This window comes from Drosophila miranda, chromosome 3 (assembly GCF_003369915.1).
Source record: "Drosophila miranda strain MSH22 chromosome 3, D.miranda_PacBio2.1, whole genome shotgun sequence".
NCBI lineage: Eukaryota > Metazoa > Arthropoda > Insecta > Diptera > Drosophilidae > Drosophila > Drosophila miranda.
Window position 1 is genome coordinate 3,400,863 of NC_046676.1, and position 26,320 is coordinate 3,427,182.

At 38.2% G+C, this 26,320-nt stretch overlaps 4 protein-coding genes across 6 annotated transcripts in view; 2 read left to right on the plus strand and 2 right to left on the minus strand.

Moving 5' to 3' along the window:
- Positions 1 to 15,473, plus strand: part of LOC108160063 — a 71,389-nt gene extending 55,916 nt beyond the window's left edge. The window contains exons 1-4 of one of the 3 annotated variants that reach the window (XM_017293810.2): positions 4,921 to 5,200; positions 14,297 to 14,471; positions 14,532 to 14,874; positions 14,952 to 15,473. In XM_017293810.2, the coding sequence (XP_017149299.1) occupies positions 14,321 to 14,471; positions 14,532 to 14,874; positions 14,952 to 15,039 (582 nt within the window). In that variant the 5' untranslated portion in view covers positions 4,921 to 5,200; positions 14,297 to 14,320 and the 3' untranslated portion in view covers positions 15,040 to 15,473. Of the gene's footprint in view, positions 1 to 4,920; positions 5,201 to 14,296; positions 14,472 to 14,531; positions 14,875 to 14,951 lie in introns of those variants that run through there. The other 2 variants (XM_033391946.1, XM_033391944.1) reach the window with 2 other exon arrangements.
- On the minus strand, positions 12,806 to 13,600 carry LOC117188307. The gene has a single exon (XM_033391943.1). It carries the CDS (start codon positions 13,538 to 13,540, stop codon positions 12,842 to 12,844), a length of 699 nt encoding a protein of 232 aa, XP_033247834.1. The 5' UTR covers positions 13,541 to 13,600; the 3' UTR covers positions 12,806 to 12,841.
- Positions 15,474 to 17,542: 2,069 nt separating the features above from the next.
- Positions 17,543 to 21,283, minus strand: LOC108160062 (presequence protease, mitochondrial). The gene is made up of 3 exons (XM_017293809.2): positions 21,176 to 21,283; positions 20,346 to 20,935; positions 17,543 to 20,287 (listed from the first exon to the last, which is right to left on the minus strand). Exons 2-3 carry the CDS (start codon positions 20,924 to 20,926, stop codon positions 17,764 to 17,766), a joined length of 3,105 nt encoding a protein of 1,034 aa, XP_017149298.1. The 5' UTR covers positions 20,927 to 20,935; positions 21,176 to 21,283; the 3' UTR covers positions 17,543 to 17,763.
- A 4,354-nt stretch (positions 21,284 to 25,637) lies between these two features.
- Positions 25,638 to 26,196, plus strand: LOC108160664 (ARL14 effector protein). Its single transcript, XM_017294807.2, has one exon. The coding sequence runs from the start codon at positions 25,699 to 25,701 to the stop codon at positions 26,056 to 26,058; it is 360 nt and encodes a 119-aa protein (XP_017150296.1). The 5' UTR covers positions 25,638 to 25,698; the 3' UTR covers positions 26,059 to 26,196.
- Positions 26,197 to 26,320: the final 124 nt, after the last annotated feature.

Here is a 26,320-nt window from a genome sequence, read left to right on the forward strand (position 1 = left end):
AGGGAAGTGGCGCAGTGGGTACTCCATTTGCAGGACTTCGACTTCGAACTGAAACATCGATCGGCACACAAAGTGAAGCATGTGAACTCTCTAAGCCTTTATCCCCAAGTCTACGTCGTTACATCCGAACTATTATCACGGTTAAAGAAGGCACAGCAGAGCGACGATGGTATCAAAGCAATTGTTCGAGTTCTACAAGACGGTGCCTATAAAAACTACAAGCTGAAAGGTGGACTACTCTGTAAAGAAGTTGACGGAAATGAAGTGCTTGTCATCCCCAAACAGATGGAGCTGTTACTGGTTACTTCGCAACACGAAAAACGATGCACAATATTCAGCAGCAGTTTTACATCCCCCACTTAGAAGGGAAGGTAAAGAATTGTATATCTAATTGCATAAGTTGTATAATTCACAGTAAAAAGCCGGCAAGCAAGAAGGGCTGTTGCATGGCATCGACAAAGGCGAATATTTGGATTTCCGAGGCGTGTGATAAGCGACAGAGGCGTTGCATTCACGGCCAATGCATTTACTGAGTTCCTCAGTGCCTACATGGTAGAGCATGTGTGGTCAACTACTGGTGTTGCCAGAGGTAATGGTAAAGTCGAAAGGGTCCACCGCTCAATCCTTTCGATCATATCAAAGCTGTCAGCAAGAGAGCCGTAAAAATGGTTCAAGTATGTATCGTCTGTGCAAAAAGCGATTAACTCTCACATTCACATGTCGACGGAAGTATCACCGTTCGAAGTTTTGTTCGGCACAAAGATGAATTCCAAGGGCGAAGACCGACTAATGAAATTGCTAAATCAGGATCTAGTAGAGAAGTTTAACGACGATTGTCTTATGCTGCGAAACGCAGTCAAGCATAACATAGAGGAGGCGCAGAAGACCTACAAGGCCAACTTCGACAAAAAACGACGTGTCGAGCATGGCTATAGTTTGGGCGATCTCGTCGCTGTTAAGCGAACACAGTTTGTTGCAGGTCGTAAGCTGGCGAGTTCATACCTTGGTCCGTATGAGATCATCAACGTCAAACGCAACTAGCTGTGACAGTCTCAAGCTATGGAAATTTGTCGAAGAAAAACGAGGATCTGTTGTCATCCGAGACGGATGACGAGACTCAGGTCGGCCGAATGTAAGAAGGCTGTGCTGTCGGTACACTCGCGTCCCCCATCATCTCGATAGCGAGAGAGCAGAGAGCATATCAGTAGAGCGCGAGAGCGGTCGTAAAAGAGAGCCGTCAAGCGAATTTAATCACGCATACCCTCTTATTTTTTTCCTTTTGCCTTAAAGTATATGTGTTTTAAATATTATTTGAAAATTTTGTAACCGATTTTTTTATATAAAATAAATTATAGGTGCAATTTTAATCAATGAACGCAGTTCTAACATTTTATTGGGAATATTTTCTTTTTAATTTAATTCCTTTTTACAATCCGGGTACATTTTTCTATGTTCCTGAACGCAACGTAACAAAAACTGTTTTTGTTCCTCATCCACTGTTAAACGCCCGTGAAAGTCTTGCATCAATTTCACAGCTCTTTCTGCTGTATTATTTACTGCCTTAAGTAATGAAAGACTCTTCTTGCTTTTTAAGTAAGATGGGTTTTTGCTTCCACGTCTTTTTATGTTTTGAGGCTGACCACTTTCGGTTATCATGGAGTTATGAGAGCTTTCAGCTATATGTTCCAAGCTTGACAGTGAATCATCCTACAAAGTTACATAGTAAAGTTCTAAAAATCATTAAGAATAATTTCATATAAATTAACTGTGTGTGAAGATCAAAATTCGAAGAAGGCGCACTCAATAAAGAATCATGCTTTCTTTGGCTGGTTTCTTCTTTCAAACGCCTTGTTTGAGAGCGTTCTTCCTTATTGGCCAATTCTTTATCCACTCCACCTGTTCGGTCAAACTCCCTTAAAGAGCAAAGTACTTAAATGATCCTCGTAAAGTAGAGAGCCTACGTTCACTTTTTATACCCGATACTCAAAATGAGTATTGGGGTATATTAGATTTGTGGTAAAAGTGGATGTGTGTAACGTCCAGAAGGAATCGTTTCCGACCCCATAAAGTATATATATTCTTGATCAGCATCAATAGCCGAGTCGATTGAGCCATGTCTGTCTGTCCGTCTGTCCGTCCGTCCGTCCGTCCGTCCGTCTGTCCGTCCCCTTCAGCGCCTAGTGCTCAAAGACTATAAGAGCGAGAGCAACGATGTTTTGGATCCAGACTTCTGTGATATGTCACTGCTACAAGAATATTTCCAAAACTTTGCACCGCCCACTTCCGCCCCCACAAAGGGCGAAAATCTGTGGCATCCACAATTTCAAAGATACGAGAAAACTAAAAACGCAGAATCGTAGAGGATGGCTATATCTTCTAAAGTGCAAAATCTGAACCAGATCGTATAATTATTATAGCCAGAATCAAGAAAACAATTTCATTCTTTCTCGCTCTGTCTCTCTCTAACACACAGGTTTCATGGTCGGTTTTGCCAATTGCAAAATATGAGTTCAAGGATCTCAGAACCTATAAGAGCCAGAGCAACCAAATTTGGTATCCACACTCCTGTGATATCGGACCTTGACCGTTTTGTGTCAAAATTTCGCCCCACCCCCTTCCGCCCCCGCAAAGGACGAAAATCTGCAGCATCCCCAAATCTCAGAGACTATTAAGGCTAGAGAAACCAAATTTGGTATCCCCACACCTGTTAGATCTCACTATAAAACGTATATCTCGGAATTTCGCGGTGTGGTGAAATTTTGAAACAAACTCGTCAAGGTCCGATATCTAAGGGGATCAAAAATTTGGTTACTCTAGCTTTTATAGTCTCTGAGATCTCGGCGCTAATGATTTACGCTAAGCAAAGCCGGCTATGCTACGTGTGTGTTAGAGAGAGACAGGGAGAGAAAAAATGAAGTTGTTTTCTTTATTCTGACTATAATAATGATACGAACCAATTCAGATTCTGCAGTCTAAAAGATATGCTCATTCTCTACGATTCTGCGTTTTTAGATTTCTCGTATCTTTAAAATTGTGGATGCCACAGATTTTCGTCTGGATCCAAAACATCGTTGCTCTAGCTCTTATAGTCTTTGAGCACTAGGCGCTAATAGGACGGACAGACGGACGGACGGATAGACGGACGGACGGACAGACAGACAGGGCTCAGTCGACTTGGCTATTGATGCTGATCAAGAATATATGTATATACTTTATGGGGTCGGAAACGATTCCTTCTGGGCGTTACACACATCCACTTTTACCACAAATCTAATATATCCCAATACTCGTTTTGAGTATCGGGTATAAAAATGGGAGGAGACCTGTTGCGCCGGACTACCAACCACCGTCAGTGAAGTCATCGTCACCAAGGTTGTCGATGCCCACTTTCGACGGAACATATGCAAACTATAAGAATTTTATTCACTCGTTTGAGCAAATTGTTGTGCGTGAGTCTGGATTGTCCAAAATATAAAAGTTTAATTATTTGCTGACCTGCCTCACGGGGCCGGCATTAGATACAATTCAGGCATTCCAGGCTACAAGCGAAAACTATCCGAAGGCCCTAGAAAAACTCAAAAGCCGTTTTGATAATCCTACTCTTATATTTTTAGAAGGTATTGGGCATTGTTTGCACTACAACCTGTGGAAAAGTCAAACAGTCAGCAGCTTCCCAGCCTAGTGGATAAGGCATCCTCTATCTTAAGCTCGTTGGAGTCCATCGGTAGAGCGTTGCTTGATTCATGTTCTTATGTCAACGTCCAAGAAGAAATCAAAGATTGATTACCGAATCACTGGTGATCAACACAATTAATGTTTAATAATAAGGTGTTCGAAAATGTACAAATAGAAATTAATGTTGTATGATTTTCGAGTAAAGGTTGAAAATGCAAGAGCGAGATAAAAACACGACCGACTTAAGCAAGAGTACTTACTTGTTATTGAGAGAACACCGTTATTCTGAAGACGGATAGAGGCAGTGACAGTGACAAAGAAACACAAATTTTTGAAATGAAAGAAAAAATGGTGTAGTCGACATGCAACGACTTTATAAGACCAGTTTCACTGTTGAGCGATGACGAAGAAAATCAACCTCAACTCCACTAATAGACCTCTAGACTAAATTTGTATTTACACAACAGTGATATGTAAATATGAAATCATGCATCAGCACGGGATGGATCCGCTCGTATCCACATACATATGTGTACACATATACTTATATGTATGTATTTATTTTATATGTACACATATTTTTCAATCTGAGCGTGGCTGTTGATTGCTTAATAATTATTACAATAACTTTGTCCACAACAAACATTGTAATGGTTGCCCATTGAGTGAGGATGGTCGCAACGAACTTTCGCCTACGACGCATGACGAAAGCATTTCTCCGCCAAATTATTTACCCATATGTGTTATTACTGGCAAAGCATATTTCAATGCGGAAATATTATCAATTGCATTAGTACGCATGGGCTACAATGGGTTTTTGTAGTTTTTTTTATCTAATTGGTACTTGAATGTGTCACATTAGATTTATGTGTTCCCTAATTTATTTCATCCTAAACTGACCAAATTTCAGATTAGATACGAATACCATTGAATGGATAATCCAACACCTGCACAAGCTTTTTTTGAGAAGTATTTCGTCATGAGATCTATATAGGATACTATGCAGGTACTAAATAACTTTATCGTTACAACTGAACACACTGTAGAGAATATTTTAAAATTCATTTATACATTTTTCATGAGATCTTTGGCAAAGCTCTTAAAATAGTATTTTTCGCACTTGCAGAAGCAACATGTTGCTGTCCATGTCCATCCTAAGTGGGCTGTGACCAACGGAAACGAAAGCGACCGCAATACATAAACTCATACAGCAAAAGTCACCTGCCGACACAGGGGTGAAGCGAAGCTCTTGTCATATACAGGGCTATCTCACACTTATGTATACTTGGCAAGCCAACACCGACACACACAGACACACACATACAATCACCAGCATGTTGGGGATACTGTTGTGTTGCTTCGACACCGCGCGTTCTTCTAGATATAAAAGCAAAGGCAGCTAAAGGATGTGCGCTCATTCAGTTCGGTTGAGTTCTGTGCAAACGTTCGCGGTGATTCTACCAAGCGAAGCCAACGCTACCTGGGGCACTGGCTATTGTGATAGCAGAGCTACTGTGAAAGTTTTGTGAGTAGCCGTTGGAATTGATACTTTATTTAAAAACTACATCTTCCTGCAATTTTTGTTATGAGTTATACTGTGTGTCATCAAATATTCCTTAGATTCTCAAAAATTAAACAGCTCTCATTAGAAAATCATAGAAGGAAAATCATTTCAGAAGCTCAGAAATAAAAAAATTTACAGTCTCCGATTAAAGATGTTTATGTCATCATTAAACGAGTACTAGATACATAAATAATTAAATAAATAAAACAATTTATATAAATAAAATGAATACTGCATACGTAAATACATGAAAAGAAACAACGTATTATCCATAACCAATTTATCACTAATGTCGTTAAATACCTAAGGTATACGAAGGTCCCCCAGTACCTTTTTTCAAACTACAAGTTGGTCTGTTGATTAATCTGGAAATAAGTTAGAAAATAAATCCACAAAAGCTATGTTTGACGACTAGTATTTATTTACTTAATTTCAAGTGCTAATGATAACATCAGTTAAATAATCACATAAATACAAAGATGGGGCACAAGAAATTCTACTTTTTTACTGCTAATTTTTTCGAACTTCCACTATTAACAATATATTTAAATAATATGATTCTATGTTCACAAAATTTGAATATTTGGCAGAAATCTTCAGAAAAATATGAATTTCGAACGATGATTTCCAAGGCAGCTACCTTATAGAATTATCAATCTCACTATTGATAAACTTGATATACTTCGTTATCAAAGTAAACGCTGTTCTAATCCTGATCCTCATGATTTCGGTTGTTTTATTTTGTAGTTAGTTATTTATTTCATTATATATTCTACCGCTACCAGGTTCAACTTATATTTATTTCGCTAGTCACATTAAATCTATAGTTTATGTTGAAAGCTACTTAAATCTATTTCTTAAAATTCTTAGTTCTAATACATTAACATTTTTATAAAGTGCTTCTAATTTTCGATTTGTCTTATTTCCTTTTTTTTTGATTTATTAAGAATTCCTTAAAATGTTAACGAAATTAAGTTGCGCTCCTAATTAATAGAAGGATATAGGGCTATGTGCATTCTGGAAAATATATAATATTTATCGTCCAGAAACATATCTGAATTTGAGTTGCTATTACCTACAACTTTTTTAAGCTTTTGGCCATACTGCCAATCAAACTTCATACAAATAGGCAACAATTTGAAGCCTTAGATAACATTAAATACGTTTTTCTCACATCACGGAATCGACAGAAAATATACAAATATGATGAGGTTCTTCTAAGAAATTGAATCCATATTAATTAACGGAAAAACATTTGAGTACAACTAAAATATGTTCACTTTAAATTAAAAAATATAATTTTCGCAATTACTTGTGATAAAAAATATTAAATTAATCTTCTTGTTACCAAGAAGTTCTATAAAAAAACAGCAGCAAACAGAAGGATTTTTTCACTTTTCACCAACATTTACAAACTTACTTTAACATTCGAAAAAAATGGTACAGTAACACAAATTTAACATTTGGTTGGTATATCTTCAGCTAGTACACAGTATAATTATTTCTTTTATTAAGATACACAAAAGTTGTTGCTTCCGTCGGCAAAGCAAATCGAGTGATTCTATGCCACTTATATGGTAAAGGGACTGGAAAATAGTATTGTATGGATTCGATTCAGAGAAGTGTGGTTCGTGAAAATTTTAATTTAGAATTAAAATACAATTTTTCAGGCTAAATTTTTGCAACTGTTTCAGGTTGTTACAAAAAGAAAATTCAGAATATCGTATCTCATCTCCTTAGTTTAAATCCCAACTATGGCGTTCCAATTGTCTCAAATTTCGTACTTTCTGAATGCTCAATCTTTGGCAAATCAATATCCTCGATAATTCCACTTAGTGCTTAATAATTAACAACGTATCCAATCAGCATAATTCCAGCTGCATAAATATATGTATACTATTAAATGGGAAATTGTGTAAATATACATAAAAACAACCTGTAAATGGAACTTAGTCAATATGTAGATATTAACTATGTAATAATGAATAGTCCAATTATTATGTTGGTTACAAATTACTAATAAACAGCGAGGCGAGCGAAAAACTTTACGCAACAAAAGGTCGACACAGGTTCGTTCAATCAATATTCATGAGTTGAGTGGCATCCGCTTCTTAGCGGGGAAATAAAGTCCGCCCCGTTGATTGTGGCTTACTGCACCAGTGCCAACTTTTGTCCCGACACCGCAGGCCCTTAAAATAGTTTTGTTTTACAGTTTTCTGAAAAATGATACAACCAGCTTGGCAAGTAATTTCTTGCACTATCTATCGGTCTAGAGATTCCACTTGCGGATCGACTTGCGAAGGACTCACTAACAACTAGTTCTTATGTACATAATTTTAATGTTATGATATTTGGACATTGATATGCAATGATTGCAATGATTAACCGAATCGAACGCGAACATGCAGGAAAGATAGCTGTTAGACTAATATGCAAAGCAAATGAGAACTAAACATTACTAGGAGAACTAAGCATGCATTCAAAATAAAAATACCACTACAATTACTAATTACGAGAAAGGTTTGTGAGTATTAGTAATTTAATAAGAGGAAGGGAATTAAAACCATAAACGAATAATTCGATCTACAAAACGGATGGGACAGCGGTACATAGTTTGATAGTGTATCTAATAGGAATCGTGAAGTTTATGCGGCTCAACAAACCCATCTACGTCCCCCTTGAACAAGTTGTGCACAAAAATCACACCAAGAATTTTACTATGATTAACTAATGATGGAAGTTTTAAAATGCGGCTGAACATTGTTTTCTTTTCTGTTGGTTGTGTTTATTTCATTTTGTCTGGCAGGACATGGCAGCTGCAATAGAAGCGTGTTGTCAAAAACGAACGGATTTGTATTATTATCAAAATCTGCAATAGCCTCCACTGGCAACCTTCAGAGCCCGGTGTACGGGTGCTGAGAATAAACTCGCAATAATTGTGCTAAAGAAAGTCTGTGCATTATCGAATATTCTATGTATATTGATTAAAAGCTATGAACAAATTTTGAAACAGTTAAATTCGATCATTAATTCGACTGGTATTTTGAAAACTTTTTAATTATGTTAATTTTCATTATTCCATTAAATAAATGGGTTTTAATTAAATCACAGCATATTGAAAAGAATGCAAATAATTTATATTTGACCGAATTCAAGGGTAAACATTCATAAAAGTCTAAAACTTTGATTGACTTTATTTTCAATCGATTAACCCCACCAACCCAAAATTACAACATGGTTTCATACATACCCGTACGTTCAGAACGAGATTTTCTATCAATGCACCTGTGTGTTTATGTGTATATGTATGTCTATCCTTTAATATTTATTCAAGCGAATGTATAGTAAATATGTATGAATGTGTACTTACACCTATGCAAACAAAAATGGAATTTGAGCAACGGTTTTTATTGTTGTATTGTCATAATGTGGATATACATATGTACTGACTTATGTACATACATATGTGACTGTAGCAGTATCAGTTTCCTTCAACAAATATTCTACTTTTTTTATAACTATTAGCTAAAAGCTCTTAGCTAGCAGTTTTGTTAACTTCACTGTATACTCCTCATCGAGTTTAGAGAAAGGTTTCTTTAATCTATACTGCTACATATAAAAAAGTTTAAAATAAAGGTTATTTAAAGGAAAATTAAAATATGCAAAACTTAATACTTGTAAAAAATGTTAGATTGTAGTTTTTAGTTTTAAAACAATTTCATTTCTTAAGGACGTACAACCTAAATAAAGTTTACCAATTCGTTTTGTACATGTACCCACTTGTACAATCATTTTAATGGTCCTACGTTTGAATTTGTACTTGACCTGCTCCTTAAATTCTAGTATGCTTGGCAAAATATTTTTAATGACGATGCACACTTAACTTAACTGCTGAATATGTAACACCGGCTTATCCGTTGGGAAAATGCGTAAAGTCGGTGAAAAAGTTTAAAGATGAATCACTACACAGGAAAGCTCATTAGAGCATTAATTAAATAGGGTTTTTTAATTACCCAATCCCAGGTAGAGGGGCATCATTTCCCTTCTCGGTGTTGGGATTGGGCTAAATTCAGTTATAAATTCTATTAAAGTTTTACAGATGTATTAGGAAGTTTATTTAGCGAAAACCGGTCATTTCGGACATTGCTTTATTAAGGAAGCATGGCATCTGCTCGTGAAAGGTTTGCTTTTTTGAGGCCCGATAAAGTTTTTCCAAGAGATACCCAGGCTGGTATTGGCATTCAGGCATCGCTGACGCACAAAACTGACGAAATAAAGATTTCGTACGTGTATACGGCCATTTGCCCTTTTTAAGACACCTTCCACCTTGTTTAGGTTGTTAAACGATTGTGTTTACAGTAAAATCGAATGTTACCTTTACTCTGGACAAGCCACCATTTCAGCATACTTGCTTTGTGGTTGAGCATGGGGACTCAGAGGTAGATAACAGTATTTACGATGCACGACCGACCCCAACCCATAAATTTTGATTTAAGAACATTCACATTCGCTTCGTTACGCCCTGATGGAAATCAAATTATTGCGCCCGATAACCCAAAATTGAACCAAATTTATGATTGATGCAATTAAATTGCCATTCTCCGAGTACGTGAACTCTCCACATATGCTACAGGTGCGTTTCTTGACAAGCTCTCTCAGAAATTGATAAAGGCATTAAAACATTGCAACAGTATAATTTGAGATTATTTAAAAAATTATGCTGTATACATATTGAGAAATTAATCAATAAATTTATTGCCGGGTATCTGGAATAAGGCGTATCATCAGTGTCAAAATATGGTTTACTCATATGATGAGATATATGTACATACATATGTACGTACACAAATTTTGTACGCCATATCTTAGCAGTCAGTTTGGCCCATTGGTAACGCTAACGGCAGATACATTTTCTGGCGAAGGTGATTGAAAGATCTGTTGTTTTTTATACCCGATACTCAAAATGAGTATTGGGGTATATTAGATTTGTGGTAAAAGTGGATGTGTGTAACGTCCAGAAGGAATCGTTTCCGACCCCATAAAGTATATCTATTCTTGATCAGCATCAATAGCCGAGTCGATTGAGCCCTGTCTGTCTGTCCGTCTGTCCGTCCGTCCGTCTGTCCGTCCCCTTCAGCGCCTAGTGCTCAAAGACTATAAGAGCTAGAGCAACGTTGTTTTGGATCCAGACTTCTGTGATATGTCACTGCTACAAAAATATTTCAAAACTTCGCCCCGCCCACTTCCGCCCCCACAAAGGACGAAAATCTGTGGCATCCACATTTTTAAAGATACGATAAAACCAAAAACGCAGAATCGTAGAGGATGACTATATGTTCTAGAATGTAAAATCTCAACCAGATCGTATAATTATTATAGCCAGAATCAAGAAAACAATTTCATTCTTTCTCGCTCTGTCTCTCTCTAACACACAGGTTTCATGGTCGGTTTTGCCAATTGCAAAATATGAGTTCAATGATCTCAGAACCTAAATAAATTTGGTATCAACACTCCTGTGATATCGAACCTTGACCGTTTCGTGTCTAAATTTCGCCACACCCCCTTCCGCCCCCGCAAAGGACGAAAATCTGGGGCATCCACAAATCTCAGAGACTATTAAGGCTAGAGTAACCAAATTTGGTATCCGCACTTCTGTTAAATCTCACTATAAAACGTATATCTCAGAATCTCGCCCCACCCCCTTCCGCCCCCACAAAAGACGAAAATCTGTTGCATCCACAATATTGCAGATTCGAGAAAACTAAAAACGCAGAATCATAGATAATGACCATATCTATCAGACTGCTGAATCTGGATCAGATCAGATAATTTGTACAGCCAAAAGGAACAAATCAATTTGCACTGGCTACGCAGCGCCCGACGTCACGCTCAGACTGATTTTCTGTCTCTCTCGCACGCACTCTTTGTCGTGTCGTTTAATATTAGCGGCGTCTGCCGGAGGAGAGCCATACTGACTAAGTATCGGGTATAACTGTAGAGTTGCGGTATCCGCAGCAACTCACAACGTTCCCCCTCGTTTTAAATTGCCACGAGTCGTTTTAAGCCTGAGCTTTACGCTACACCACCAAGTCAAGTCCTTTTGGTTGAGTTCAATACGATTTTGCATTTTCTTCTTATTGTTCTTTGTTCTGTCAACAAGTTCCCACAGCTGCGTAAAGGCTGGCCCGACAATTACCAAATTGCCAAATATATTCGCTAATTGCAATTTAGGGCGAGTTAATGCGGCGTTTGTTACCTAGAGACGTCTATTAAAATTTATTTGTTTGTCTTTGTGATTGTTGACACTTAAGAAAGTTCCCGCTTATAAAAGAATGTATGTATTCATTTCCTTCGCCAGTGAGCCGTTAACGCAAAACCTTTGTCTTTTCTAGTTATTTTTGGTTCCTTGCACTGACCAATACTTTCTAATTTGTGTATGTAAAAAGGGTAGTGCTAAAAACTAAAGGCGATTATTTTAGCTATCATTTATTTATACACTACCGACTAGAATATGGATATATTGCTAGTGGCTGATTTCGCTGATCCACATATGTACATATGTACACTAGTATATACTTTATGGGGAATATACTTTTATATGCTTCCTTTTGTGATTTTGAAAATGTGGATTTGACGAGCTTTTAGGTGAAACTGCAAGGGTATTTTAAGTTCCGTCTAATCAGAGCTAACCATCAATTGGGGACGTACTAATGAAAAGTAAATATGACTCATTAGCTGACATAAAAGTACATTTTTGCATTCTGTGCTCCACATAAAGAAATTACAGAGCAAAACAAAGTTAAACTACACCTGAATTAGGAACATGACTGTTCGTTGGGAGCACAGACGACCAACATCAGCGTTGGTCCGGTTACAAATTACACCAGCAAACCTCAGTAAACAGCAGACTCCCCAAAAAAAAAAGGTTAAAATGAGTAGAAAGCATGCCCAAGGACCACAAATTTCAGTGAAGCAGGTGTAGCAGTCTCAGGAAAATAGAACGATGCGATAGTATTTACGTGGTTCGTCCGCAGACCACCTCTGTAATAATGCCGACAACTCTAAGGGTCAGCAAGACCTCCCGCCTCTGGGAGTCCAAGGGCGTTTCAACAAAACATGTGGACGTGTGACATATGACTGCAGACACTGTGGGGGTGGTGTGGTTTGTGGGTAATCTGACTAAAATACAGCAAAAGTTTAAGCACACCCGTACCGGAGTGGGTCAACGTTTTGATCTTTAGAGGTGAAAATTATGCATTATTTATTTGCATAATTTAACCATAAATTTAAATTAATATATCGGTGCTATCAGACAGCATTAATATTTCCTTTTACAAGAAATGTGATATATTTCATAAATCGGAATAAATGTGACTTCTTTTAGTCACACATGAAGCAAACCAAAACGTGTATTATGATCATTATATATCACATAATATATATGTATACATAGATCACAAGAAAATTTGTTATTCCTATTATGTATGAAAATTTACTCATTGCCCTAATTTCTGGGTATATAATTAAATATATTTTTTAACAAAAATTGCTTACAGCTGAGCCCACAAAGCACTTTATCATTTAGCGATTTCTTTTTATTCTTCAGTACCAATTATTGACAGATTTCCCTGCGGTACTGCCAGAGAGCCAATGCCCAAATCCAATCGTTTCTACATTGGAGGGCGAAAAATTATTGTTTCCCGATCCAATAGTAGAGAGTGGATTACCAACTCCCGGGTGCGCGTTTCTTGTGAAGTGACCAAGCTTGGCCGCCTCATGTTCGGTTTTCTGGATTTCCGCAGCAGCTGCATGAGCAGCAGCATGTGCCACAGCTGCCTTTGAGGCAGCAAGACGCTGCTGTATCGCCTCAGAACGTTGAATCGCAGCCGCCGCCTGAGACTTTTGCTTCAGTATTACTGCCTGAGTTTGTCTTTCCGTGGCGATGCGTTGCTGATTTAACACGTTTTCCTTAGCCGCTTGTAAATGCTGCTGCGCTATAAGAACATTGGCTGAGGCCTGCTTAGCTACCGAAATAGCGTGTGCAACTTCGTTGGGTGTCGGCCCGATTCCCAGCGAGGTGTGTCCCCCACTCCAAGTGGGCCAACCAAGGTTCCAAGGCCCTCCGCTCAAAGCTCGCGGGCCACTCGTTATAGCCCATGGAATGCTGGCTTCGTCCAAAGCGAGACTCCGCTTTTCTAACGGCTTGGAGCTGGAAGCACACCAGGCACCAGCAGTTAGAACAATTAGTAGAAGCATCAATGGCATAGTGGACCGGCAGCTTCGTGTCTTTGTGAAATGCATTCTTTTGAGGACAACTGAGTTATGCTGAGCTTTGAGCTGTTAGCATTACTATTTATACATAGCTTGGCCTCCTCTGCAATCGGGAAAAGTATCAACAATTACTCACGTAGGAGCGGCGTTATTTGAACGTTTAGTAATAATTTGTAAGCTTTCGCTCTTTCAAATTTTTTTGGTGCTTTTTGGCAAGTACCTTACTTACATTTGCCGGAAATGAAAGGGTGCTTTAATAATCCTTATTATTTCAGACCAGTTTTCAAATTGGTCAAAAAGTGAATCGCCATAAAGTTTTTCACTGTTACGTAAGACGTCTACAAAATGAATTTGTCTGTTCTGCGTACTGGACCTGCTGATGAGCTGTCGACTCATGGCTGAAATAAAGCTGCCTTTGTAAAGTATTTTTATTGTGAAAAGGTAATTATATCAGCGGCGCCATGAATGTACGTGACCAAAAAGGTATTATTCTGTCAAACACCTGTGCATGGAAGGACAAACTTAAACCTTTTCTGTTCAGCTGCCATTGCAAAATGTTTGCCGTTCATTCTACCCACTTTAATTACCATTAATGCAAGCAACAGCATCGAATTAATTCTGAGGAGTCATTATCTGGGGAATATTGTATTTAATGATTTCCATTTTTATTTATTTAGCATAGCGCATTTGGTAGTCAATTTCTTCTCGGGAAACAAATATTATGAATAGATACAATCTAACTCTGCAGTATTTATGCTGACTCGCAATGAACTTATTCTATTGCAGAGATATAGGTAAAAGGACATCAAAATGTGGAATGCGAATCAGCTCCCTACACAGCCGCGACAATTTTATTTGGGGCTCTTATTGATTACGATTTGCGCGGTGCTGTCCGAGGACGTATGTGCAGTGCCCACCGATCAATCGTATGTTGAAAACACGCATGGGCAAGACGGCGGAGGTCTGTACCCCCATATCCAATAGCTTCATATATTATATTTGTAATTGTTTAACCTTACAGGTATGCAAGCATTGCAAAAAAGGCCCGCCTTCTTTGTGGGAAGTCGCTACGGGCGGTCCAGCGGCAACACTGTCACCGGCGGTGGGGCAACTAGTGTTGGTAGCTCGAAAACGCGACGTCTCATAATTGTACCACGAAATGATCGTTTTTTTCTTGGCTCTCGATATGGAAAACGGAACGGAGAGTATTTGTCCCCATACGAACAAAACAGCCTAAGCCTGGCCCTCAGCAAAGACTCGTCACAGGATGTGGAGCAACAGACATCAAACACCAACAGCAGGTTACGGCCATCCCTTATGTCGTGCGTCTACACAGGCATCAGCAATTACTATCGTTGTAAAGGGTAAGTTTATCTATAGAAATAAATGTACAGGGATTTGGCATTTCACTGAACATGGATATTATATTTATTAAACACAGCAGTGACCATCACTCTGCAGTTGATGAAATTCTCGATTCCACAAGCATGGCAGAAAGTGATGGTGATACAAACAACGTCATCAACTGAGGAAGGAAATCATAAAGAACAAAGAAAAAGAAAAATGCTGGCGATTCATTGACAAACATTCAGAGCTTGTAGTGGCACATGCTTCTATGACATTTAATACGATTCTTGCTATCCAATTGCTTTTCTGCGATTTACTAAACCTACAAGCAAAAAGGTATTAAAACTTTTCAAAGGGGCTGGAAAAAGTTTTAATATTTAACAAATTGATAGATACCCAATGTCGATGTGCCATTAAATTATGGGCAGCTACATTATTTAGTATTTACCGAATTAAAATATTTTAATATGTTGAAATCCGAATTAAGGCGCGCACACGCTCACTGTAAAAATATACATATAGTATATATATACATAATACGTTTTATTTATGAAAAGGTACAGTACATGCAACAAACATTTATAATAATATTCAATAAATGCAGTTGAAAAAACCAGATGTCTTTTTGGAAATTTTAGCTTATGGGTATTTCTCTGAGACCTATGTATTTCTGTAGGTATCGAAACAAAGGCTGCGCATTCATATAAAACTCTGTCATTGTATAACTAAAGCAATTACATTTGGATGATGCAATTCCCTCACGAATCAGTTCCCCTATGAACATACTTCCATGTGTATGTGGGTCATGTATACCTAGAGTCACAAGAAATTTAATTACCATAGACTCACCCGCACCGCTCTGGCTGCGTAATGAGCAAAAAGACTGAGCACTTACTCGTAAAATGCTTCCTTAAACAATAAATGCAAAATAAAAAAAAAAGTACATGCTCAGAGCTGTACACCATACACCATCTTCCGCAGCTCACATTGATTTTAATTGATGACAACAGACAGTGGTATTTTTATATAAGGGCCATCCACCTACAGCATTGCTTAAACTCAAAATTTAAACAACAAAAAACAGAGTGCCTGCTAATTGTATTAGTGTTTGTGCGCAGGCAGCACAGCCATCTAAATTTCTGACATACGGCCAAAAGGACACGCAAGCTTCCAGAAGTTTTGGCCCGCATTAGGACAACTTTTCAGCAACCAGAACGTGGCATCGAGGCGATACCTCCTCATCAAGCAATTTTTCATATCGCACCCTGACATGCACTTTATGTTCGGCAGCAGCTTCCTGAAGATAACACAACCGGTCAAATAATATCACGTTCTCACAGAGCTTCTAAATAATTCAAAAACAAGCCGCTAATCATTTTATGAATAAGTTAAGTAAAATCGCAAATCCATTACCTGCATGGCTGTCTGCAAGCATTGCAAAGCTTCAGCTAGACGGGGACCCTGTTTATCGGTGTATTTGTCGCTTATTGCTATAAAACGCGTTTTGTGTGTAGGTTGCCACTCTAGCGGAGCGCCTGTCTCCTTTGAGAACAACTGAAATTTTCTCACTATCTCCCAAAATGCATCCTGATTTTCATGAGACGGAAGGATACACTTTTTTGGTTTTACCAATTCATTTGAGTGTCGAACGGAATCCGCCAGTGCACGCGTGTACATCTGATCTCCGTGCTCAGCGTGTTCTTCGTAACTTGTTCGCCGCCAGCGAGCACGCGTTTGTTGGCATGCTAGTCTAAGAAATGGACGATTAAGATATAATTCTGTTTTACATGCTTCTACCGCCTTGCGCATGGCAATGCTAAGCGGAAAATTTACGAAATTAGGCTGATCAGTGCTATTAACTCCCCCGTCAACAGACTGCAAAGCTAATTTGTGGTAACAACAGGGCATAATGTGAAGACTTCGCACACGATCCATTTTCAAAAATAATCGCATTGCGTTAATACTCAAATCCGCACAAGCATGCAAGCCTATTATCATCATAGATTTCACCTCCAAGAAGCCGTTATTTTTCGCTAGAGCCAGTGAGTGTGTGTCGATATAAGCCCCTGAGTCAGCGTCAACATATTTTTGCTGGTAGCTAATTGACTTTGTGGCTGCCGATGGTAACCACTGACGACACCGGCTACGTGCCGCCTCCACTCGTGTTTCATCTGCTTCCAATCCAAGTATAGAGCAATTTGGGTCCAGTTCGTATAATGCTTGACTTAGATAGCCCAATCCTGAACCCAAGTCAACCAAAATTTGCTCGTTTAGGCAATGAGTGTAAATGTGAGTGGCAAAATGTTTGATTTCATGCTGTTTTTTTGTCGATATCCTGCGCTTACTGGTGGTTTGGCGTCCCGTTACTTCGAAAAAGCTGTGGTCGAAAGTTTCTTTTGGTGTCAGAGAAGCCAGATTTTTCCGGAAGCTTAATAATGATGTGGGGAAAGCGTCCAAGTTCTCGTGAATAAATGGAAATTCATTAAGCTTTTCGTTTGATACTGCAAGAAAATAGTTTTTCATATCCAGCGGCATTGATTCTATTGAAACAAGACATTCTGTGTTGGCTTTGCGATAAACCCAGGAGTAGGAACTCAAAAAATCGACTACTGATTCGAAATACTTCTCAGGATTGGAAAACGTGTTGGGCATGGCCATTTCTAAGGGATAAAAAAGATAGAAAAATGTAATATTATTTTTCCACTTTATTTAGCTACTAATATTTTTACATAGTACATGTACTATACATATTAATATTTAACAAAAGTGAAACACATCGTCTTAAACTTCCATTAAGGAAATACATCGAAATAACAACAATGGATTTATGATGGGTGGCTGAAAAAGTATGAAAAAGTCTTCCTACGGATATTTTTGAGAACAGTCGAAATTTTAAATACGAATATCTAGGCTATGATTTTCCATTTCTGACTAGTTTCCAGTTCCAAACTTTCATTGGCTGGTCCCAAAATGCATTTTCCATAATTTTTTGATTTCTCCTTAAAGTAACGTTCAATCACGTCGTGGAGTTCGTCAATAGTTATAGATAGCATTCGAGAGCGATATTTCACAAACATCTCTTGCGATACTTCATACAAGAAATAATCAATCCCAATATTTCCGGGTGCAATTGGCGAGTCCAGCTGCTGTAGTACTCCGAGTTTCGCCTCAAATAAGGCCTGCTGATCAATCTTACTCTCCGAATGCAACCACTCATATGTTTTTTCAAACGCATCTAGCGTTTTTGTGGAATGGGGGTCACGATAGCTATAGAAGCTAAAAATTCCATCTGAACTTATCTTAGCGCCCGCTCCGTAGGCCCCATTCTGTTCGCGAACCACAGGCAGAAGATACTTAGCCGACACAAGCTTGGCAAGAACGCGCAATGTGGGATGATCTTTATGCAAATATGGTACTGCAAAGAATGCTTTTGCACAGTAGTTGACTGGTATGTTCATGAGGTATTGTTGACAGCTTGGAGGTAAGAGTGTAATTTCGCTACTCTCATTCGTTTTTTCTAGAGTGGACAATGTCCCCAAAAAATTCTTCAAATGTTCTAAGGCCGTTGGTAGGTATGATTCTGAGCTGTTGATGGCTACACGCATATTGCTCTTATTAAAAACCTTTGTGCCTATTGACTTTAACTGGTCCCGAATGTCCGCAGTGTTGTTTTTCTGCACAAAATTCTTCATGAAATCTATGTGATCAACTCCTGATAACAGAGACTTCAATTTACTTGCATTACTAACTAACGCTGCCGCTCCTAACATAGCGTATAAGTGACCAGAGCTAGCGATGCCTATTGATATATTGGATATGTAGTTTTCAATAAGCATTTTCAGACGGTCCGTGTCTTCAAGCTTAAAGTTTCGCAGCAAATCTTGGCACAGTAAAAACATATCAGGCACATTTTTATCTAGTGCATGTGTTGTCATCATCAAGCTCAGCCGGTAGCTTTTGGCGTCTTCAACATTTTCGACGAAATTTAACTTGAAGTCAATTCCAGCAGTCTTAGAGAGTACGAGTTTGTCAAATTCACGGAAATCATGCTGGGTGGTTCCCATGTCATTGATAATATTGCAAAATAATGGTACGAGCTTTACTTCATCTTCACTCAGACCAGTTATATTAAATAGACATTTAAAATAAGTAATCTCGTTGGTCGGAACTTTGCAAATTTGAGTTTGAACTTCTTCAATAGTTTGGATGCTTAACTTTGGCCAATTCGGTGACTTCTTCACATCGCTAAGCGTAAGACAGGGCAAAAGTTCAGTATTCGGTGCAGCCTTTTGAGAGGCGTCCAATTTCAACCCATTCTGATATATTTTTTCCAACTTTTCATTATCGAGCGCACTAGTTTTCTGCTTTAGCATTTCCAATTCAGCCTGTTTAAAGTTTTCCTCGTACAACTCGTCAGGCGACATCGTAAGTGTAAGTTTGTGCGAATTATTTACAAAATATGTGTTCATTTTTTCTTGGAAATAATTCTTATTCTGCCTTAAACATGTTCGCAGCCTTGCTATCATATCCGAAACTCGAAGGTTGCTAACTACATCGCCATCATGGTTCCAAAGTGCTGTTGAGTTAAATAACAAAGCATTGCCAAAATGTGGACTTTGATGTTTTAGTGACAATTCAAGATTATGGAGAATACTTTCTACATGTTGGGACTCAAATCCCTCTTTCATAGCTTTGCATATAGTTTGGCTAAAGATGTCGTTGAATTTTTTGAATTCTTCAACACGCAGGTCTTGCAACCCCACAACGAATGCCGTATCCTTGGTGTCTGAAGAATACCCTGTACTCTGGTTGTAGCCCCCGGAAAAGTTTGGTTCTATTAGGCTCTTGTAAAAGGCAGAGTTAGGTCCACGGATCAATATTTCGGATAGGACCTTTAATTCAAAGGTTTCCTGTATGTTGGTCATGTCGCACATAAGCACAGCAATGGCAATTTGGTTCTGTCGATCAAAAGCAGCGCCCATATTGTCCAGTCTGCTGGAAATGTGTACATGCCGTGGCTGTGACCATCGCGGTTGTAGAGGGATACGGCTATAAGAGTTGTCTACTCTGGTGTGCAGAGATAAATATTCTTTATCAATAAGCGAGAGGGTCTTTGTCAAATCGAAAGAACCATAAGAGTATACACGGGCGTTACTTGGATGATAATATTTGCGATGGAACTCAATTAAATCCGTGTGCGTTAATTTGGGTATCTCCAATGGATTTCCTCCGGATACATGTCCATACGTGTGGTCGGGTAAAATATTATTTAGGAGATTCTGTCCAAAAACCAAAGAGTTCTCCGAAAACGCGCCTTTCATTTCATTATAAACCACACCCTTGATGACCAGTTCAGACTTCCGATTATGTAATTCCTTGTTCTCTAATCGCCAACCCTCTTGAAGAAAATCCAAATACGCAAGATTAGGGCTATAATAAAGAATTTTCAATATTTTTTTTATGTTTTAACATATGTATGTGGACTTACCTAAAAACCGCATCCAAGTAAATACGCTGTAAATTCCTAAAGTCCACTTCATTCATGGTTGAAAAAGGATAGAGTGTGTAATCTGGACCTGTCATGGCATTCATGAACGTGGCTACAGAGCGATTAAGCATCTTGAAGAATGGGTCACGGACGGGATAGTTTTTTGAGCCACATAACGCTAGATGTTCCAAAATATGCGGAAGACCAGTGGAGTCAAAAGGTGTTGTCCGAAAATTGATCGAGAAAACATTGTTTGCGTCATTTCGATCGATATGCCATAGTTCCGTGCCAGTTCCTTCATGTCGCAGTGTATAGGACGTAAGATCAAAGTCAGGTATTCGTTCGACGCGTTCACATTGGAACCCATGATACAGCTTGCCTTCATTAAATTTGTATTCATGCTGCTGTATTAAATGTGGGACTTCAAGCTGAGCTGGGGACGCTACATTCGCTTCCTTTGGCTTTGCACCGCTCAACATGTCATCAAAAGAGGACACCGATTTGCAATTTGTTCTTCGTTGAGCACGCAACACATTCGTTCTATGCGGAGCCAATTTCAAAAATTTCAACCGTGATAACATTGTATTTGGCTACAAATGATAAACACACAATATAAAAATTCAGATGATTCGCAGATGAAACCATCAGACAGAATAACTAGTAAACAATTAAAATGGCAACACGCGATTGAGCTGCAGTTACATCAGCCGGAATCCATTGAATTCACATATGTAAATTTGTTATTTTCTATGTTATAAATGAGTTCCGATGACAATATTTTCAGAAAAATAAATATACACATATCGAGTTACTAAATTGATTTAACTTACCTATGAAACAAACAAGATTATTTTTAGTTTATAAATTCAACAAAATTTTTCTGGACTAGAATATGTGTGACCAAGTCTTTTTAAGGAGACGATTATAGTTATCGGTATCAGCTGTTTATATATATGAATCAGTGCTGCCATTTTAGCCTATTTAAGGTTAGATCTACTTATTGGAAAACTGAAATGATTAGTCCCTTGGCAGAATACAGATGAAACTACAAAGCTTCGGTCAGAAGTACTGACTTATAAAGATGCTGGCAAAAACCAACCTTTTGGAGAAATCGCTTTATTTGGCATTGGAATTTTAAGTGCACCGTGGTCAAATGCTGTGATTGAACGGGTATTCAGTCAAATGAATATCGTTAAGACCAAACTTAGGAACAAAATTACTGTTAAATATTAAATATAAGGTTTGTTTTAGAAATATTTAATTTTGTTATGTATACGACTAAAATTCTTTTACAATTAAGCGGGTATGGGTTGCGCCGTCATGTGGCCGCAACTACCAATTACCAGGAAATATTTAAATTTAATACATTCCAGTGATAAAAATACGGATTGGATTAATAGCGAATTGGATGAAATAATAACACAATTGAAAGTGTATATATCTATGTGCTGCTTTATTCGTAACCTATTTTTTAGCCTGTTTTTTTTACAATTTTAAGCTTGTTCTAGCTTGTATTTTTGTGAAATCTAGCATATTTATCTAAGTGCTATTTTTTAATTGTGGACGTTGACATGCAATGACTGCATCTTTCAAGAGGCGATGCAGTTACTGCACCGTCAAGTGGCCCGTGTGACACCAGCAGAAGGCTGTTACGCGCGGATCCCAGGCAAAACGCAGCCCTCCTCCCGCCCAACCAACCGAGGGGCGCTGCCGCATGACGCGCGGTGCGTAGCCGAACCAAACGCGAACATGCAAGAAAGATAGCTATTAGACTAACATTCGAGGAAAATTAGTACTAAACTTACTAAGAAACTAAGCATGCAATCAAAGTACAAATACCACTACAGTTACTAATTAATAGAAAGGTGTGTAAGGATTAATAATTTAATAAGAGGAAGAGAATTATTGGTGGATATAATATGGTAGAGGGAATTATAATCCGAGCATAAGACCCTAAACGGTTCATGCAAGGAATAATTCGATCTACAAAGTGCAAGGAACAACGGTATAAAATTTCTAGTCAGTCTAATAGGAATCGTGAAGTTTATGCAGCTCAACAGATCAGGGCTGTCTATGTCACCCCTGATCAAGTTGTGCATAAATATCACACCAAGCATTTTTCTACGGTTAACTAAGGATGGGAGGTTTACTAATAGCAGTCTACTAGAGTAAGATGGGAGTCTTACACCCGCATCCCAGTTAAGGCCCCGCAGAGCAAAGAGTAAAAAGTTTTTCTGTACTGATTCTATACGGTCCTGGTGTACTTTGTACTGAGGGCACCATACACAGGAGCCGTATTCTAAGATCGGACGAACAAGCGAGGTATAGAGAGTCTTTGTTATATAGGGGTCGTCAAATTCCTTTGACCACCTCTTTATAAACCCAAGCACGCCCATGGCCTTATTTACCATGGTAGAAATGTGTTCGGAAAACTTTAACTTGGGGTCTAACATAACACCCAGATCATCCACCAGGGTAATTCTCTCAAGAGAACCACCAAATAGGGTGTAGGGAGCCAACAAAGGGCTCGAACGATGAAATGTCATAACTTTGCATTTCGAGGCATTAAGGTGTAACAAGTTTGCACAACACCATGACTGAAAGTTATTGAGATCGGATTGCAAGCGAGAATGAAATGAAATGTCCTTGTACTGGACACAGAGTTTAACATCATCCGCATTCATAAGTACTCGAGAGTATGTTAATACTGAAGGTAAGTCATTAATAAAGAGTGTGAAGAGTAAGGGGCCTAGATGGCTGCCTTGTGGTACTCCCGAAGAAACCTTTACTGGTAAAGAGAGGGAGTTTTTGAAGAGGACTCTTTGAGACCTAGAACAAAGATAGCTAGAAATCCATCTCAGGAGGTTGGGCGGAAACCCTAAAAGGTCAAGTTTATGCGCTAAAAGGGAATGGTTTACAGAGTCGAATGCTTTACTAAAGTCGGTGTAAATAACATCCGTCTGTAAGTTACATTGAAAGCCTTTAATAATGAAAGAGGTAAACTCTAACAAGTTCGTGGTGGTTGATCGCCACCTTATAAATCCATGCTGAGTTGGAGATATAAGTGACTTGCAGAGATGTTGCAAGTGCGGAGTTAAAACACTCTCAAACATTTTAGGAATAGCGGATAACTTTGCTATACCTCTATAATTTTTTGCATCAGACTTGCTACCTTTTTTATGGAGAGGAATTATAAACGATTCCTTCCAGATCGGGGGGAAGCAAGAAGAATCAATGGATAGGGTGAATAGTTTAAGCAAAGGTCCACACAGAGCCTCGGCGCAGTACCTGAGTACACAACCTGGAACCCCGTCTGGACCCGGTGAAAACACCGGCTTAACTAGTCGAAGATCATGAAGTAGGGAACATTCATTTAACAAGGGACTGAAAATGCCGTTCGACCTCGGTAAACCGTATGGGTACGGAATTATTGGTTTAGTTACTAATTAATTGTTTTATCATGTAAGTATATAAAAAATTTCAAAATCTAGCGAATAACATGGAGATCTGATAATGTTCGTATCTATGACATAACCTTACAACAGGCACAGCTAAATTGTTGGGCGCGTTAACCAACAGAACTTCCTTAGGGAACAGTAATGAATATGATACAATAGTATCGATTATTAATGACGTTCACGCATACATTCGAGCAACAGATATAGCGTACATATGGTACGTTCCATATGATCACTAACCATACAGTATACTGTTTGGTTAGTGATATGATGCAATGCTTTTGGCTTATATCGATAGCCGACATATCGCCAAGAATGAGCAAAAGAATAAAAACGTAAGCAAGGCCAAATTAATTCTTCTTCTGTTAAAAAGTATGCAAAATTTGATTTTAGTTTATAATTTGGATTTGAGCAAAATATAAGCAAAAGGCTGCTTGTTCCAATATAGATTTTTTTCTGAGCCGATTATATTTACAACTTCGGCTCAGCACACTTAGCACATCCCGGAGGGAATGGTAGGATTTTTTGAAAGATATGAAACCTCGATTCACACTGTCACCATCCATCAAAAAGCAACTTATGAGCATAAAATTACAAAGTTTTGATCTGAATTGTGCAATTTTCACAATTTTATATTATTAAATTGACTAACTAATTGGCTATAATAAAACAATACGTATATAGATATGGCGCCCGCAATTTGATGAAGTATTTGAAGTGCTCATCCTGTAAATTCTGCAGCTCCTTCGGGTCTTCAAGCATTTTCCGAACAAGGTTTTTTCTTTTAAAGGCCATAAAGAATAAGATTATTTTTTATTATTATTATTTATTTATTATTTATTTATTATTATTATGGCGCTGCGTAGCCACTGCAAATTGATTTGTTCATTTTAGGTATAAAAATGATCAGATATGGTTCCTTATAATTGTGCGTTTTTAGTTTACTCGTATCATCAATAGCTTTCGTCCTTTGCGGGGGCGGAAGGTGTTGCGACGAATTTTTGAAATACACTTGTGCAAGATCGATATCAAAGGAGTGTGGATACCAAATTTGTTTGCTCTAGCTCTTATAGTCTCTGAGATCTATGCGCTCACTTTCTGAGATAGGTAAAGTCGACCATGAAACATGTGTGCTAGAGAGAGACAGAGAGAGAAAGAATGAAATTATTTTCATCATTCTGGCTGTAATAATGATACGATTTGTCTCACATTCTGCAGTCTAAAAGATATAGTCATCCTCTACCATTCTGCGTTTTTTGTCTTTTCGTATCTTTGAAATTGTTGATGCAACTGATTTTCGCCCTTTGTGGGGGCGAAAGTCGGCGGGGGGAAGTTTTGAAATATATTTGTAACAGTGACATATCACAGAAGTCTGGATACAAAATGTCGTTGCTCTATCTCTTATAGTCTCTGAGCACTAGGCGCACATAGCGACGCACAGACGGACAGACAGACAGGGCTCAATCGACTCGGCTATTGCTGATCAAAAAAATATATATATATCTAATATACCCCTGTACTCATTTTGAGTATCGGGCATAAAAAAATACAGCGTAAACAGAGATGAAATTCGCATGGAACCGACATAAAATTACCTTTTTTTTCACGATGAAATTGATTTGCTATTGTTTGTTCCATACCAAGTGTTTATAATTTATATAGAAATAAACTCTTGTGGATTTTTAGTGCACGTAAGTACATCTGGTCATTTGTACATCTGTATTTGAAACTCATCTGAGCAGCCAAAGCAAGACTAAATTGATTTCAGGAATACCCATACATTTTTTTCCATTATTTCATTTGGTATTTTTTTCAAATAATACAGTCTGTACTCACAATTACAGCTGCTGATATAACATTGTAGTGTAATTTGTTTTTGTTTCGGAACTTGAAAAATGAGTTCAGATATTGACCCTGATTATTCCACTCGCCGTAACTTACGGCAAAGACAAACAAAGACATCCAATGATGACAATGTGGCTATTGAATCCGAGAAGAACAAGCGAAAAGGAAAGAAAAGAGGTCAAAATTACGGGAAAAATAGTGCTTATGATGAGTATGGAATTATTCGCTACAATGGATTAGACATTTGCGACTGCATGAGCGAAGAGTGTGATGGATGCTGGTACGAATGTCCAAGCTGTGGTTCTACCAGGTGCGGTCCTACCTGTAGAGCTAATCGAAAGTTTTTCTACGAAGGAATTAACTACGATGGAAAAGACTTAACCTTAACCAATAAATTCCTTCCAAAATAAACTGAAAATTAGTTAAAAAATTAAAACGTCTATGTATGCCTATGACGCGAACCTAGATCAGGAATTAGTTTTAAGTACCAATAAATGTATTAATATTTTAAAAATACAATTTTCGTATGAAAGCCCAAAGAAAACCTAGTTACATTCATGTGTTCAATTTTCTAAAAAAATATTGAACGGTGCAAGCTTAAACATTTTTCTGGCAAACAGGAAGCACTAGAACAGACAGCACGACAATGTACATATGTTAATGAGTATCTAC